Raw genomic sequence first — 17,234 nt, 5'->3', positions numbered from 1 at the left:
AGGGAAAGCTGTTTACAAACTTTTATGGAAAGAAAGTGGGGAGAAAAAAGGGAACTCTAATGTTTGTTTCCTTACAAAGATTATGGTTTTGTTTCAGGTCAGATTTGCTGCTCTGCTTGCTTTGGTAGATGTTGCACAAAAACTGAAGGAGAACTACCTGGTCCTGCTACCAGAATCTATTCCATTCTTAGCTGAGCTCATGGAAGGTAATGTTCTAAAGCGGTATGAGTGAGGGCAGACAACCGGCCCATGACCAAAAAAGAACAAGGGCCACTTATTTCAAAGATTCAGACGGGATGATTGTTATAATTGCTGTCAATCTTATGAATTGGTATATGGTAGCTTAAACTGTGCAGGATGCAAACTGAAACGGATTGTATCCAGCACCCTTCTAAGGTTGTTAAGTTACAGTAGTTACTGCAGTGTTACAGCCTGTGCACATCTCCCCAGTTGCATGTTTTAGATCCGCGTTACAGCAGAAATAATTTGCTTAAGTCCCGAGTCAGTGCCAAAGTATTTTTGACTAATTACTTCATACCTGGTGTTTGAAGACAGTTCTAGCCTTGACGAGTGACGAAGCCTTCCTGGGGTAGCTTTGTAATCACTGTTCTACTTAATTCCTGCTTTATGGCTTTTTCTAGATGAATGTGAAGAAGTTGAACAGCAGTGTCAGAAGACAATTCAACAACTGGAAGTCATTTTGGGAGAACCACTCCAAAGCTACTTCTAAGTTTATCCCCGTTGTTGTCAAATTTTGTCTGAATTGTGTTAGCTTCACATATGCAAGTGTTACAGGGAAACTGTCACACTAATTTTTATCAGAGCTAAGATCTTAACTTTTTAATAAAATATTGTAAGAATGTGGCTTTATAATTTCTAGATGGTCTGGAGACTTTTCGTATGACTTTTCCTTAACTGCTCTTAACAGTGGGAAACTGGAGCAAGCTGTAAGCGGATTCTGGTAGCTGGGCACAAAGGGAGGGAGAAGGTGTGAGACTCGCCAAATTCCGCTGTGCCTGGGCTATGCGGTGACTGTCCCTGGGGAGGGGCTGTCATGCTACAATGCAAGCCTGGTACTCGCTGGACCCATGCACTGCAATCCTGAGAATCTGCTTTTCTGTCATCTTTAGGGAAGTAAAAAGTAAACCCACTGAAGACAGAAGAAACTAGGATTCAGATAGGAGCTAAAGCAGGTTTTTAGTCTTTAAAGACTGCTACTGATCAGCTTCTTATTCACCTGAAAATCAAGAATATATTGCTTGCTATGTTAATGAATTTACCAAAAAACTCACCACCTGTTTTGCACCAGGAGCTGCTGGTTCATTATACTGCTAGTAAGAAAGGCACTCAGACTCTGTAAAGTATGGTTTAAAATGCAACTGGTTAGAACTAACACTATAAAGAGGATAATCTTACATTCCCTCAGGTGCTGGGAATGGGCCTCTGTTTAGGATGCAGCATGCCATGCAGATCCTGTCTGTGGAAAGGTTATCACATCGTCATCATTTGTGCTCTTGCAGGATTTTCTTAAAACAACTGTTAATCAGCTCTGCTGTCAAACAAGAAGGATGGTCACATGAGAACTTCCTACCAAACTCTTAGATAAGGGCAAGGACGCACAGGTGGGAGCTGTCTGCAGGCTCCCCTACTGCAGTTGGCCAGCTCCGTATATCCTGCGGCCGAGGGGTACGTATGGCACAACGCTGTCCTGAAGGCCACACCAGCACAGCCGAGACCCAGGCCGGCTCAGGGTAACTGCTCTGTCGATTGCCAACTCCTCGGTGTGGAAACGGTCCTCCAGCCAGGATCACTATGCCACCTTGGAAATACTGGTAAGGTAACATGCAAACCAAGACAAAATATAGACCTAAAAGGGATCTCAGCTACTCAACTACACTTGGAGAAAAGCAGAGTTCACAATATGTTTTTATTTATGCTTTTTATACATTAAATCTGGTAACTTATCTTAGTCTTTTAGGGTACATCTTATTCTTGAAATTGCTTCACTCTTTTAGCAGCTGTTAAGATAAACAGGAACATCCCTCAGGCATGTATTGACAGCCAGTAGCGCTTATTTTTAAAAAGAGTATAAAAATTAACACTGACAGGTGTACAGAAAACTGATTGAATAGGAACAGCCTGTTTCAGATAGATAGTATTTTAACACAAGACTGAAAAAGGATTCATTCTCTATTCCACTGAGAAGTATCCAAGCCTCATCTCAGCTGAACGCCTGCCTGGAGAACCTGGGTTCACACTGTTTTAAAAAATGAAAAACATGTAAGAAGTCCCTGAGCAATCTCAACTCAAGTTAGGAACCATTTCAGATCAAACAAGCTTTCAAAAGTTCATGCAATTGGAACCAGCGAAATAATTTTCATTTGTTTCACTTTGGAAATGCTGCCAAATGCTTGATTTAAGCCACTTCTTATAAGCAGGAGGTGACATAACCGCGAGCATCAGAGAAGGTACTACTGTAGCAGCAGGCTAAGAAGTAAGATCAAATTCTTCCTTGCCTTTTGCTAGAACTGCTGGGTCAACAGTGTGCTTCATCCAGCCTCAGTAAAAAGGTTATAGTTGCTAATATAAACTAAGAAGTAGAAGAGCATATTTCATAATTCTATTTTAAATGAATTATCAATGTCCCTTTTGGGGTGGATAACCGTATCTGCAGATCCTATTTCAGTCTCGTCTCTACTTCACAATATTGAACGTATGCTATCAAGGAATGCTGAGTAGTAGTTTAACTTAAACATACTGAGTGCAATTGTTAGACACAGTATAATGCAGCACTTTCATATTGCTAGGTTCGGTAATCCAGGAGATTTATCTGAGCAAACACTTACTTAGCTTGCCAGGATACTGTAAACTAGAGGAGGATTTAATCTCGCAGTTAGCAGCTGTGGTACTCGCCTAACTCAGAGAGGCAGACGCAGAAGCCTAGATAGATAAAGGCAGGCTCAGCGCAAGTCAGCACCTGTTTGTACTTGACAAGGAGGCACTGTCATTAGAAGAGGTTTAATTCTTTTAGTACTCATTGAAAAGAACTACCAGCTCCTCACATCTAACAACTGAACATCTCCCATGATTTCCACTATGTTGATCTTTTCAAGTTGTTTAAAACGATGCTTGTACTCCAGAATGTGAACACCGTTAACAGCAACTTTGAACTGCTGGGGATCACAGAAAATGATCAGCTGAAAAGCAAGAAGAGAAACAGTTAAGTTTTAAGCTCAGATAAGATGTGAAAAACAACTTGATGATCAAGCCCTGCTTCTGTTAACAAAGAATGTTTCATGCAAAAGAATAATTTTAAAAAGTGGGACTTCAATAAAGTTCATAGAATCACAGAATAACTCAAGTTGGAAAGGACCCATAAGGATCATCGAGTCCAACTCAATTCAATTAACATTTTTTCTGAGCATAGGCTGAATTCTTGCAACTATTTAAAAAGAAAACTGTCATTAAAACCAAGTCAAACCTCTGCTCCCTATGGTCCCATTTAATCCTAAATATTCTCAAGACACTGAAATGCAGGAATGGCAGTTTTCTTTAAATCCGTAATAGTGACATGACTTTTAAGCACCACTGCTAATCCTTTCGGCAGGATTACCAGTTTGATGCCATGTTTCAGTTAATCTTACCTCAAAGTACATCCCTGGACTGAAAGGGAAGTTGGCAATTTCCTTTTCTTCTTCTCCCCAGCTGTCATGAAGGTATGAGTTTCTTACAAAAACTTTCTTTTTAATCCGGGGATTCAGATGTAATGCAATGTCCTTTGAGTCACTTGGTTTCAGATTTACCGTAAAGCTGGAAGATATTTTTTAAAAGTTTACTATACCAAGGATTTGTAAACATGATGCAGTAGTCCATGCTATTTACTGAGTCCTTAGCCAACACTCAGAACTGTTCTAGAGCCAGGGCCGTGATTCACCTGAAGTTAATGTGCATTTGTCTCCTGCGCACAGAAACCTTCGCTAGAGGTAGCAAATGTAGGATATGACCCTGCTAGGTCTGCTTCATCACTGCCAGCTTTCTCTTCGTGTCTCAGCAAGGAGGTATCAAGCCAAGCGGGCCACATGCTGCTCCCCTGCAGCACTAGGAAGCAGCCTTCTCACAGAGAACATACCCTGCTATTTGTTCCGCTTAACTCGGGCAGCGGGGAGTGGGAAGCTTTGTTTTACCTAAAGATATTATATTCTTTCTGTCAACAAAGTTGTTAGACTCTAAGGAAAAGTTTGAGGATTCTCTCCATACATTTAGGATTGGTGGGACACCACGCATACAAAGCGTCATTTTGCAGGCAGCGTCGCTCTGCCTAGGCTGAACAAATACTCTGCAATCATCTCAGACGTGTCCACAACATGGGGTTCCTCCAGGGGAGCTCTGGAGAAGAGTGATCAGAGGGAAGAGGTATCCAAAGTCAAATGAATGCTTCAACCTGTGGCAAAGAAAGACCTCACTGCATTTGAAGAGGAAATACTCCTCCTCCCAAATCAGCTCCAGCTGTCAGCTTCTTTCCCTCCTTGGAGAAGCCCTAGAATTGCTTAGTTCAGATACGAAATACAGCAACAGCCACACTTCTAAGCTCTGAAGACCTCTTTTTCACTGAGAAAAAGGAACATCTACAACTGTGTGAACTGAGTGAAAGACATTAAATAATTTAGAAACTCTATAAAAATCTGTACGTCTAAAAGCACAAACACAACGAGCAGACAACCTGCACTGCTTTAACTAACACCCAAAAGCCTCTTCACACTTAGAAGCAGTACATTCAGCACTCGAAACGTGCTAATAAGCTTTTTAAGCCAGAAGAAGGAAAACAAATGCTACTATCTAAGTATTAATTATCCTGTCCAATTTAAAGTCCATTCAAATTTTGTTGATGAGATTTCTAGACCTTGGGTTCCAGTATTAATATGAACTCTTGAGTGCTGTTCAGCTGCGGAGAAGATATGTGCGCCGAGGAAGCCGGAGTACAATGCACACACAGAGCCTGAAAAGCATGCTTCTCATCATTTGCACTAATTGCTTATTTTCAGGCGTGTTTCTGCAGAGCCAAAACCACCCTTCAAGCAAAGGGCATGCTGAAGCATACATTTCCTCAGCTCCATTTTCACTGTGTTGTGCTTCCCCTTTTTTTTTCCCCCCACTTCTTTAAACCATGTTGGGAAAAATGTCTGCTTTGCAACCCATTGTTCCTAATTTGCTATCAAAATTATAGCTCATACTGCCCTACCAGCTTTGATCACTCAGTTGTTGTCAGTTAGGCACATTCATGCTTATACAGGCCCCGAGGAGGCCGTCTGAGAAGTATTCAGAGAAACGTTGTGACATGCAGCGTTGGAACACACCAGCAACTCTTCGAACTCACTCATTTTCCACCTACTTCTGCCAGTTCCCTTACTCTTAGATCTCTTTAGAATAAAAGCTGTCTGCGCAATCCGTGTGCTCACATGCCTTGCACAATGGCAACTCTGAACAGGCACACAATCTTGTGAATGATGTGGATTTAGCAGGTAAGACACTCAGGTTTTACCTTTATTTTTCACAACGCAGCTGCTCTTTTAAGTCCTCTCTAAAGCGGTATCCTGCGGGTTCCTGAGAAAACCACACTGTAGTTTCAGATGATTCCAGATGCAAAGTTGCAAGTAAGGATATACTGAGGCAACAGAAAAGCCTATTCATTCTCAAGAGTAGCTCGGTTAAATAATAGCAGAAAAATTCAGTAACACTTACCTCTTTGGGTTTTCTTTCACTTCTCCTTTAATGGCAACTGTGCGTCCTGGATGAAGTGCAGCATCAAGTTTCCCAATGTAAGGAATTCCCTGCAAGTACACCACAAGTCAAAATTTTGACTGTGACTTACTTTTTTTCAATATACAAGCTGAGCTTTACTATGGCAGGAAGCAATTTTGCCTACAGTTGTGAATCTGCACTTACAGCTAAAGTTATTCCTACCAACATGTTCTGGGATACTAAAACTATAGTGGAAAAGTTACACTGAGATAAACATCTTAAGGTGTTGGGTCTTTTCTTTAGGCTACCACCTTGAGTTCAAAATAAACACTATTTACAACTGCTTCTGCTATCACTAACAGTGGCAGGAAGGGAAGAAGGGGGGAAAAAAAAAAAAAAAGCACAAAACTCCCTGCACTAATTCAAATTTGTATCACATAATTATTCAGATACAGAGATGCCAACCTCTCCTCTCTGAAAGATTCAGTTATGCTTTAAAGAGTAAGACTCATGCTAGGTATGTAGTCCCACAGTTGCACAAGTGCTAGAAGTAAGGTCACTGAATATTCTGTCCTCCAGGCACTAGCTCATGATAGATAGTACAAGTATTTTATTTGCCTTTTTTTTGTTGTTGTTGTGTTAGAAGTTATTTTGATCAGGGAAAAGGAATGAACGGAGAAGCACTTCGCCCTTATTTTTTCACTGAAGTCCATAACTTGCAAATGAGAATATTGCATGTTATTAGGTTTTGACAAGAAGACTGAAGAAGGCAGAGTGTCAAGTGACAAGGCGACTAAAACCATGGCACTCACTGCAATGTCACCCTCTCCACAAATTCGATTTGTATATATTCCTGGCTTCCAAGCCCTTTTTAGTTTGAGCGTCGTCCTTACTCCAGTCTGGATACTGTCCAGCTGTAGGGCTTTTTGCAAAAAACCTGAGCACTCACTGTCTATGCTCCGTACTAACCGGGTGCGAGTTCCAACCCTAAGGTGCGATGCTTGCGTCCAGCCACCCCAAGTGTACAAAGAGTAAGCAGGGATCTGGCAGCGACAGGAAGATGGAGCCAGACAGGTCCTGAGACACGCACATTAACATAAGGCATTTGGCGTCATATGACTGCAGAATACCTTCGTTTTGCAGGTATTCCCCAAGGTGGAGAAAACGAAGTACACTTATTTGAAAGAAGTTTTTAATGTGATTTGGTCCTTTAAAACTTCAGGTACCTCACTTTTTATTTCTCTGTTTATGGCTGTAGATGCTGTGTTTATCTTTTGGGTCTTCTAAATGATTTAGCAAAAAGCCTCACTTTTACTAGCAGCAGCAAAGAGGATTACTCTCTACAAAACCTCCCTGATGATCATCTCCCAGTAGATTCTCAATTCCCTTGTTCTCTGCATGCTTTTTCATGAATAACTGAGATATTTTTATTTTGATTTTTTTTACTCTTCACATTTGCCACAAGTCTATGCAAGACACTTACAAACTGCGAACCTTCTGGCATTTCCCCCTACAAGAGAAAACAAACAACATTAACTAGTTTATCAGACAACAGGGAGATTCATTCAACCTTTTACAAACATACGTACATTTTCTGTGTTTATCTTTGTTATTCCTAGAGATGATGGCTGAGAGCCTTGTGAAGACTGCAGAGAGAGAGATATTTAGATGTCATTGCTAATATCACAGAACTTGAACATAAAGTTGGTTTAGAACCGTATAAGGATCTGTGCTGTTTTGAAGGATGAACTGTTAACATGGAAATCTAGAGCTATGGTGAAGAAAAAGACAGCTAAACCCTACAACAAATCAAGGAAACGTCCTGAAGACCAATTGCTGAAGCCAAATCAAGATTTCTAAAGACCACCTCATTACAGTTTGAATCTTTATTTAACGGTCAGAGCACTGTTAACCCCTCAGCATCTGAGGGTACCCACTGAGCTTTCCTCACTGGGGTAGGAATACCAGCAGGGCAGGTCCACACAGGGGGATTCGGGATTTTAAGCAGCCCTCTGCATCCCTGTCCCTTCCCACAGGAAGGGCAGATGAGCAACACGGCCATGCAGAGATACGGTTCCAGCCCAGATGTGGCAGATTGTGTCTTCAGCTTGTTTATTTCAATACAAGCCTCCATCTTCCTCCTCAGAAGAACGTATTAGAAGCAAAGACAAAAAGGAAACAATCACCCTTCTCCATTCCTTTCTTCCCAAAAGGACACAGCATCAGCAACCACAGACTAAAGCAACTTTGTTTTGTTTTGTGCTTGGGGCAGAAACCAACCTACAGCACCTGCTTGCCTCCAAGCTCTTCTCAGAGTCAGTCCTCCAAGACCAGGACTCAGACAGCTTTGAATAACATTATTCTGGCAACATGCCCAAGGCTAAGTGATGGGGCCCATAAAGGTCTCTACCTAGGCTTTGCAAATGATCAATCAGTAGACGTACTTTTAAAGCTTCGACCCCATTTCATTCAGGCCCAAATCTCCACCTTCTATCAACACAGTTATTAATCTGCTGACCTGAGTTAGACCAGACATTTGGCAGCAAGAGATCCAAGCTTTGCCCACAACGTAGTGAGGATAGGGCAGAAGAGACCCAGACTATTACATGGGAGTAGGTAGGCTGCCTTAGTGAGTGGCACGAAGAAAGGGAAAAGGCGTTCACCTTCTGTAACTCCCTGAATTTATCACCTTCCATTTTCACTCTAACAGTCTCACCCTTCCAGAGCAGAAGGATCTCTCGTCTGCACAGGGGACAAGGTTGTTCAACTCCTCCCTGTTGGTTTACTTTCTCTAGCAGAGCTGGCAGCTGAGGGGAAGGACAGCACTGACTCCACTTTAAATTCACTGCAGTTTGGTCCAAGTACAAGTCAAACCACAAAGTTTTCCAGAAAGGACACCTCTTCTCAGCCCCCAGAAATAAATGTACACTCCTACTTATTGGTTCATTCAACAATTCAGTCATTTGGCAGGAAAAACAGTTATGTGCATAAGCAGTTCCAGCTGTGGCTGAACTTTGCATTTGGAAGCCAAGCAACAAGTTACAGGTGTGGCTGAACTTGTCACTTAGAAGCACTGAATACTGAGAGTTCATTGTGGAGTTCCTGCAATATTTGAAAAGTCTACCCCATTCCTAGTTTATAGAATCACAGAATCACAGACTGGTTTGGTTGGAAGGGACCTTACAGACCATCCAGTTCCAACCCCCTGCCATGGGCAGGGACACCTTCCACCAGACCAGGTTGCTCACAGCCCCATCCAACCTGGCCTTGAACACTTCCAGGGATGGGGCAGCCACAGCTTCTCTGGGCAACCTCTGCCACTGCCTCACCACCCTCACCGGGAAGGATTTCTTCCTAATATCTCATCTAAATCTTCCCCCTTCCAGTTTAAAGCCATTAGATCCAGTATCCAATAAATTCTTATACCATCTGTCCTGTTAACTTTGTATGCTGTAATCTTTGGCACACTTTTTCCCCTAACCTCATGACTAAAACGGGACAATGGAGATTCTCACATGAGACTCGTATGTTGAAATGGGGGGAGGTGGAATCTTCTTACTGACGTTAGACTGTGTAGCTGCTTTTCTTTACTTCCTTTTCACCACTAATCCTACTCTCTAGTTTAGCCAGACAGAGAAAAAGAATCGAAGTAGTCAGCTGTCTATACAACTTACATTAGAAACAAAACCTATAGTTTTGATCTGCACTTTGCCATATATTCCAAGAGTATCTATTCTTTCAAGGCTAATTCTGTGGTTGTAGATCAGTAAGTGCTTCTGGTTTACAGTCACCTAAAGAGACAGGAAACAAAATAGGAAAACTGTATTAAACATACGTTACACCAGCAATGTATCAAATTGTATGCTGTATATCCGTTTTACACTGGTTTGGTACAGAAGCAGGGAGTGTCCTAGAAATTTCAGAGCAACTAAGTTCAGCTCATCCATGACTCAGCCTCTTTTCCCATCACTATGAGGGAGATTTATTTGCCTACACTAAAATTTGCATTTCACACCTTTTGTTTCTATCACCTGATCATTTACCGGTGTGGTATTACCAATCTAATAGAATCTATTATTGCAGTCTAACAGAGCAAGACAAATACACCTCACACGTTCCCTCCAAGAAGACTGTCCTACACCAGTCACAAAACAGGTTTATCCTAAGGTCAGCCCTTTGCAGGTGAGAAGGGAGGACTGAGGAGCCTAAGGGCCATTAGGCAGGAAGTTAGTTCCCTACTCACACAACACATAGAGGGAAGCAAGACAAAATTCAAGGTCCGATTTACTTAGCACCTCTTTGAAGAAAAGCTTCTAAACTTTTCTGTAGTTAGACTATACCTGAGTACCAAGGAAACCAAGGCTCCCAACTATTCATTGCAAGTACACAAAATACCTCTCTTTTACTGGCCTGACAACTGGCTACGGATAAAGGATTGACCCAGACTCACCTGGAATTTATCCTTTAAAATCATGATGCCAATGTCAAATGACTTCCCTTTTTGAAAGGGCATCTCGTAAGTGATCTCCTCCCAGCCCCATTTTTCCTTCTCCAGTGTGTTGCAAACAATGCAGCCAGATCTTTTGAAGCGGGGGTTGAAATGAAACGCCACATCAGCTCGAGGCTTTATGCTGCTGCCACACTGTAAATCCACCTGGAATCTAATCATAAAGACAAGACAAACCACATTTGGCTCAGTCTGTCGAGAAATCACCTAAAGGTCTGATACACTTGTGTTTTAGTGTGGAGCCTCAGAACAGGCAGACACAATGAGTGTTCTTAGATAAGGAAAAAAACCCAAACATATATTTGTTCAACTTCTACACATTTGTGAAAGGTTCTCCCATGATTTACTGCAATGAATTAAAATATTTATGTATTTATTTAACGGTCATCATTCACATCATGTAAGCTCCTCACGGCGTTCCACACCTTCCCTCCCATCATCTTCAGCAGAATAACCAAACAAATGTTGGACAAAGTCAGGGAACAGAACCCCCATACTGGCCACATGCACCAGTTCATACCTCCTTATCCCAGTTCAAGTTAATTCCTTCAAGCAACACATTCATTTATCAATTCTGTTACTCTCAGATAACCTCTTTAGACAAGCAGACATATGCTATGACAGGGAAAAAAAACTGCCAAAGCAGGCAAAGCAAAAAGAGAGAAGAAAGGATCAGCAGAAAGCAAAAAATCAGTTCACCCTCCACTTCTCATCACAAAGCTTTCATTAACCACTTCAGCCAGTATTCACTGTGACGCTACCACAAGGATTCAGATCAAGCCTTTGAGAGCCACCATAAGTAGGACCCCTGGAAACATTTTATCCATTACACTCTTGTTCACATGGGGACACTGCAAAAAGTGACGCTGTAGCCACTACCTGTCTGCATCATCAGGAACAGTCCCATGTATCATAATCACCTCTCCAGGAACAAGGTCACGAAGTATTGTCCCAACATATGGAATGATCTAGAAGAGGGGAAAAAAAAGAAGAAAAAAGAGATTCAAATAACATTTTATGATGGAGGTAAAAAAAACCCACAATGGTTTTAAAAATAATATTCTAATAATTAATTATGTGGTGCTCTAGCACATTAAAAGAAACACAACCAGCATTTCATTTAAAAGAAACAGTAGAAAAGCACTAAATACCCACCACAACGGGAAGGAAAAACCCAGCAGATTTTCACCGATGAAAACCAAGCTTCTCAGATAAAATTAAAACTAAAATTTCCAGCCTCCATCCCCAGCTCTCAAATGAAGAGTGCTAATATTTTATTGCCTCACTTTTAATAGAATATAAAGAGGATTCTCTTCGAATTAGGTCATTGCCAAGTGCTGACTATTATCAGCCCTTTGCTGGTAGGAGGAGGCACGCTCCGCAACCCTTCTGACCCCAGACTACAGCAGCTGCCTTTTTGCTTGTGGTTGCTCCATTTTGCAAAACACTGACGGGAAAAGAGGGGAGTATGTCACAGAGTGTCTTCTTAGTAAAAACTACATGACAAACACAACAAAATACCTCATCCTAATGAGTAAAGAACTGCAAGACGCACTGAAACAGCCCTTTTCAGGGGGCTCAGTCTTTATGGTATCTCCGGCACGCAGTCTGGCTCAAAGCCTGCCTATTTTTTTCTTCCGTATCAATAGCTGGAGAAGGTAACACATGTGCGTTATGCTAAACTGAAATGGCAACACAACAGGAGTTGTTAAGCCATACAAGGGGACATGTCAGTTAAAATAAAAGCCCCAAACACCCCAGCACAGTTCTTTGGCAAAGGCTCAGAAGCCCTTTCCTGACCATTAGCCGGTGAACCCACCATTTCAGGGAGGGTAGGGAAGCTCCTTAACGGAAAACCATGGAGGTTCACAGGAGAATGATCTGAAAGCAAAGCTGTAAGTCTGCAGCTCATCACACGTGCTTTAGATTGAAAAAGGATGTAAATTGTAGCAATTGCTGAATTTGCTCTGGTTAACAGACAAAAATTCCCACCAAGGATGTTTCTTGGGGCTTTTTTTTTCCCCAAAAATCCCTGATCTATGGAACAGTGTACACGATTTTAGGACATTTTTGAAATGAAACGTCAACTGCAAACAAAAGTTCCAGTCATTTAACAACATAAAATGAACAGACTGGAAACACTACTCTTGAATGGAGTTCTGGACCATAAAAGGACAAGTTGAGATTTTTATTTTTTAAATATATATATATATCTATCTTTCATCATGTGAAACAGGAAGCTATGAAAAGGGGATATGTTTGCCGACACCTATTCTTGTGAATTTGTGAGGAGGGAAGGCAGAATGACAGCAAAAATTGCCTAAATCCAGAGTACTGATCATTTCTGCCAGTAGATACACACACTTTTCTGCATTCTCTGCACTTCCCTTCTCAGCTACCCACACGTTGCACAAAATCTAATTTGCAGTCATCTTCTACATCAGGCAAAACAGACTTAAAGAACTTGCTCCTCAAGCATAAGCTCACAAATGGTCAAGTTGTTTTAAGTCTCCTGTACTTTTGTTGGCTTAAGCAGGTGCAGTAGAGGAGGACCAAAATGTGAAATTAAGTGTTAGAAGTGAAAGAATAAATAGGCTGAAATCCCTTTTGCTTACTGGTAGTAGCTTGGTTCCTTAATGTACAAGCTGTACACAAGAGGCTCATAAATAAGAAAAAACATATCATCTCGATTATTTTAGTTTTAACACACTGCTCCTGAGAGGTAGTAGCTCTGAGTAATGTAGTAGAGTAATAAATTACTGGTTCAGCCTCCAAAGACGAACCAGAGAAACACAGACACAGGCCAGGGATGCTGGGACCTAACCACTCTAATGGATCCAAGTTATTTACCCCTGGAAGAGAAGTTGTAGCAAAACCACTTCTTTACATTCAAAAGGATGCAGTTATTTAAGAGAAAAGGTTGGCCCATCAACCCTTCAGAAGCTCAGACATGGAATCGGCAAGGCCATAATACAGCATTTCTCGGGTGCAACACTACAGTCTTAATGAGGTTTTGTCATCACAGAACGCGCCTGTAACTTCCACAAGTCTCAAGACGTTCTCCTATTTTTTTCCTCATTTATTAAGGGTAATGCTTGTGACATCACATGATCTACCAGCATCCCAGCTCTCTTCCAGACCTCCAAAAATTACCTCTGAAGCCAAGCGGTCAATGTCAACTGAGTTTGAGAGGTCTCAAAGATCAAGTTCTTTCTAATATCTGCTAGTTTTCATAAAACGAGAGGACAGATTATGGTCTTATAGAGGAAAGGACTGTGACAAAACAGCTTTCATCCAGCTTGCTGGGTAGCAGACAGCTGCCCCATCAGATGAGGCATGACAACATTTCTTGCCAGACGGGTGGAATAAAGTGCATAAAGAGGAAAGCAGGATTTTCTGGATGCTCAGAACAGTACAGTAGTGAAGAAATATGTCTCAGGCTCAAACCTGTAATAAAGCTCTTAAGTTTTGCTGCTAATGGAACAATTCACTGAAATCATGAAATCTTCACAGCCTGCCCTCCTCCATCCCTACCAAGTTCATCTTGTGGTATCACTCAGGTGATAGAATCACAGAAGGGCTGAGGTTGGAAGACACCTCAGGTGTCTCCAGCCCAATGCCTTGGTCAAAGCAAGGTCAGATAGAGCAGGTTGCTCATGGTCTCATCTGGACGCTTGTCCTGAGGTCACCAGCACAATCTTTCCCAACTTTCCCTCTGTATTCCAATCCCAAATACTCACTCTTACTCGCACCTTAGGCCCTTGACCCCTAAGCCCTAGTTTACCCCTTTATATTCTCCAGTCTGGTCTTGCCACCCATCATACTCATCAGTCCCTTTGCAGCCACCCAATTTTGCTGAACTGTTATTCTCTCCCTTACACGGATTGTCCTGAACACCTCCTAATCCTCCTCTTCACACCTCCCCTCCCACCACAATTTCCACCTACCAACTTTCATCCTCCTTTCCTTTTGCAGTTCAGTCCTTCTGATATACCGTAGAAAATGGAATTTTCCACTGAGTGAGAACAGTGAGCCATGCCAGGTCTGGCAACTGGAGGAGTGCACCACTGAGGAATGCAGAATATGATAAAGCAGAACCAAAACAAGGAGATAAGAAGAGACTGATTTCCAAGCCAATCTCAGATGGCTGGGGTCTAGAAACTTGTGAAATTGTGTCCTTTAGATGAACTTAGCTCATTGTAATGCTAAAAACCACATCCCTAGGAGGAGATTTTAGATGAAAATTTAGGACCGCCTTAGTCTAATGAAATAATGAGGTAATGAAACATGCACAGATGATTTTTTGTTGATACGATCACGGGTAACCAAGTATTTGCTTTTGGGTAGTTTCTTCTTTGTTTCTCTCTTGTATAAAAGCTGCCGTGCGATTTTCAAGGGTGTGCTAGCTTTGTGGAACTACCACCTAGCACCCATCTCTGTACAGACAGGGAATAAAATACCTCCGCTCTGTGTGTATACTGGCATATTGCACAACTGGTGAAGGAACGTCGCCTTTGGAACAACATTTCCACCTTCTAGTTAACCTTCACACAGCTTTCCTTCCTCTCCCAGCTGGGTTCTTGTGAAGAAGGTTGAAGCTATTCCCCCGTCATCCCTAACTCTATCCACTTTGCAAGCAGTGAACATACAGTGGGACTGAAGAACCAGATTCACCAAGGGCACAGGTGTGTATCAGTGCAAAGCTGTAACAGGTAAGAAAGTCCTGTGCACATCTGTGCGACTGTACACTCCACATAGATACTCTAGAGACTTTAATATTTTTAAAGAGTTCTAGCACAGAATGTTAAAAATACTCTCTTCTGCAAGCTCAAAGGAACTACCTTTTTTTTAAGATAAAACAAAAAAACACAGCTCCAGCCCACCTCTTTAGCCACATGCCAGCATCAGGCCACTGTCCCAGATCATGAGAATACTAGTGCTTTTCAAAGAAAGCCTCCAGACTCTAAGCTAGGCAAACAACATTCCATCAAATCCACTCTCTGCAACTGCTGAATCATGTTAGCTCAAGTCTTCCCTACAAAACAGGATTTATTGTAAGGTAAGGTATCAACTATCAACAAAGACTCCAAGCTTAATTGTTCAGACTGAAGTTACAAGCACCGCAAAAAACCCCAAAACATTTCACAAGGGCTGCCAGGCACCACTTGCGTTTGGAGAATTCAGAGTGAAAACACTGCTTATCATATTTTCACCTTTGATCCAGCACACTCTGCAAAAATGCAAGACATCCCCATAAGCTGTGCATGGAAAAAGATTATCCTCCAAGGCCGACAGAACTTCCTCTCTGTTTTGGAAGTCCTGTGCGTTAAGTGTCCATTTGCTTGCAGCACAATTTCTAAACACCATCAGCTCCTAGTGCCACCTGTGATATTCTCCCTCGAATACCTGAGCAATGCAAAGAGCTCTCAGTAACACCCCTCACTCTGCAAAACAATACGAGTACTAATTATTGGCATAAAACAGTAAAGGCCCATTTCACAAGGGAGAAGTTGTTGACATGACAGGAGAGTTACCGGGTTACTGATTGTCTTCCTCGGTCCATCCAAGGACATCATCTTCCCTCCTCCAGTTTAAGTTTGTCAGTTCTCTGTGACCACTGCTGGAGCGTATTTAAAGGTCAGGCAGCACCAAAGAGGGATCCCTTCAAAAAACACAAACTTTCAATTAGAAAGAAACAAAGTGACACTACATGAAGTGAAACCCTCCAAGGTGTAACTTTAAACAGCACAAGAAATGATGCAAACACTTTTCCTTTCCAAGAAATTTGCCAGAGTTTTGAAATGCAAAAATTAAAGGCTTGCTTAAAGATATACGGTGCTAACAAGGGAGAGTGCATGCAGGTACACAATGTCAGCAGCAGCTTCCTGAGATTACGTATACTGAGACAGAATCCCACTTAAAAATCATCAGTTGGGCCATAATAGCTCTCCACTTGCAGCTGATCCCTGCCTTCAGGGAAAAGATATACAGTACAAAAGCAGTTTTTCCAAGACAACCAACCAACCATTTCTGTTTCCTTTAACACTTTCTGTGCTATCCCCAGATTTCCCCAAGGCAGACAAGCCCTAGGGGCTGAACTTGCTTTTTCCTGTTTTACCTTATGTAAAGTTAAGAGACACTAGGCAAAGACATAGCAGGGAAGCAAAGGGTGTTTTATGTTTTTTCCTCCAACACATACAATCCCTGAACGCCACAAACAGCTACAGGACTTTGTAAAACTTGCATTACACACACAGCATTAATAAGAAATGAAACAACAGCTTGTGAGTATATCCAGCTACACTGTACTTTCTTTAGCAAGTCTTCTAATGAAGTGACCAAAATTCAGGGGCCGATTGAAACTACTAAGTAATTATTTCCTGCCCAATCTAGAAAAACAACTTAAGGTAGCATGCAAACTGTGTGGTGATGACAGGCAGACAGGGAAAAAGTTAAGAGATGAGGGTTCTAGCATCGTTATTGTGTGACAACTGCTAGCAACATTAGAAGAAAAAAAAAAACCAACAACAAAAAAATCCCCCACCAAACCAAAAACCCAAGGTCTACAACCTGTTCCACAGGGCTCTGGGGTTAATCTTCTGCAATGATTCAACAACAGAGTGGCCCATTGCAACATCTCGCTTTTCGTGTGAGAGATTTGGGCCAGAGAGGTACTAATTCTCCTACTTAAGACCAGTGGCCAGAATGCAATTCAGAGAAAACAAGATGCCTATACCTGTTTTGCCCCTTTGATCTTCTCATGAGATACCACCATCAATTCACAACAGCAATGTGCAAAGGCAGACAAATTTCATTGCTTTTATTTTGAAAATGAGGAAATCAAGACCAAAGCAAACAATAATTCTGCCTTTAGCATCGGAAAGTCCAACAGCAGACCCAAAAAACTGAAACCCAGACTTACAACCCAGCGTCCAAGAGCTTGCCAAGTGAACTTCCCTGGGTGTAGAACAGCAATCCAGATCCTGCG

The 17,234-nt window shown here is 41.9% G+C and overlaps 2 protein-coding genes across 3 annotated transcripts in view; one reads left to right on the top strand and one right to left on the bottom strand.

The window, feature by feature from the left end:
- Positions 1–730, top strand: part of HEATR1 (HEAT repeat containing 1) — a 38,621-nt gene extending 37,891 nt beyond the window's left edge. Inside the window, 2 exon segments of the mRNA XM_009701890.1 lie at positions 98–206; positions 642–730. Of these exon segments, the coding sequence (XP_009700192.1) occupies positions 98–206; positions 642–730 (198 nt within the window).
- A 2,221-nt stretch (positions 731–2,951) lies between these two features.
- Positions 2,952–15,908, bottom strand: LGALS8 (lectin, galactoside-binding, soluble, 8). 2 transcript variants are annotated; one of them, XM_009701888.1, is made up of 9 exons: positions 15,781–15,908; positions 11,126–11,214; positions 10,190–10,400; positions 9,414–9,530; positions 7,329–7,385; positions 7,223–7,249; positions 5,740–5,828; positions 3,645–3,810; positions 2,952–3,197 (listed from the first exon to the last, which is right to left on the bottom strand). In XM_009701888.1, exons 1-9 carry the CDS (start codon positions 15,820–15,822, stop codon positions 3,048–3,050), a joined length of 948 nt encoding a protein of 315 aa, XP_009700190.1. In that variant the 5' UTR covers positions 15,823–15,908; the 3' UTR covers positions 2,952–3,047. The 2 variants fall into 2 exon arrangements, with proteins under 2 accessions (XP_009700190.1, XP_009700191.1); XM_009701889.1 differs by lacking the exon at positions 7,329–7,385.
- Positions 15,909–17,234: the final 1,326 nt, after the last annotated feature.

The sequence above is a fragment of the Cariama cristata genome, unplaced genomic scaffold (assembly GCF_000690535.1).
Source record: "Cariama cristata isolate BGI_N322 unplaced genomic scaffold, ASM69053v1 scaffold1506, whole genome shotgun sequence".
Classification (NCBI taxonomy): Eukaryota; Metazoa; Chordata; class Aves; order Cariamiformes; family Cariamidae; genus Cariama; species Cariama cristata.
The sequence above is the reverse complement of the archived record's forward strand: the minus strand, read 5'-3'. Positions and strand labels throughout refer to the sequence as shown.

Excerpts from the sequence above, each read along its gene's own strand:
- LGALS8 (XM_009701888.1), bottom strand. The coding sequence starts at position 15,822 with ATGATGTCCTTGGATGGACCGAGGAAGACAATCAGTAACCCG. Across the intron at positions 11,215-15,780 it reads GGAAGACAATCAGTAACCCG|ATCATTCCATATGTTGGGAC; the intron begins GTAACTCTCCTG and ends CCCCTCTTCTAG. Across the intron at positions 3,198-3,644 it reads GTCCAGGGATGTACTTTGAG|CTGATCATTTTCTGTGATCC; the intron begins GTAAGATTAACT and ends CTTGCTTTTCAG.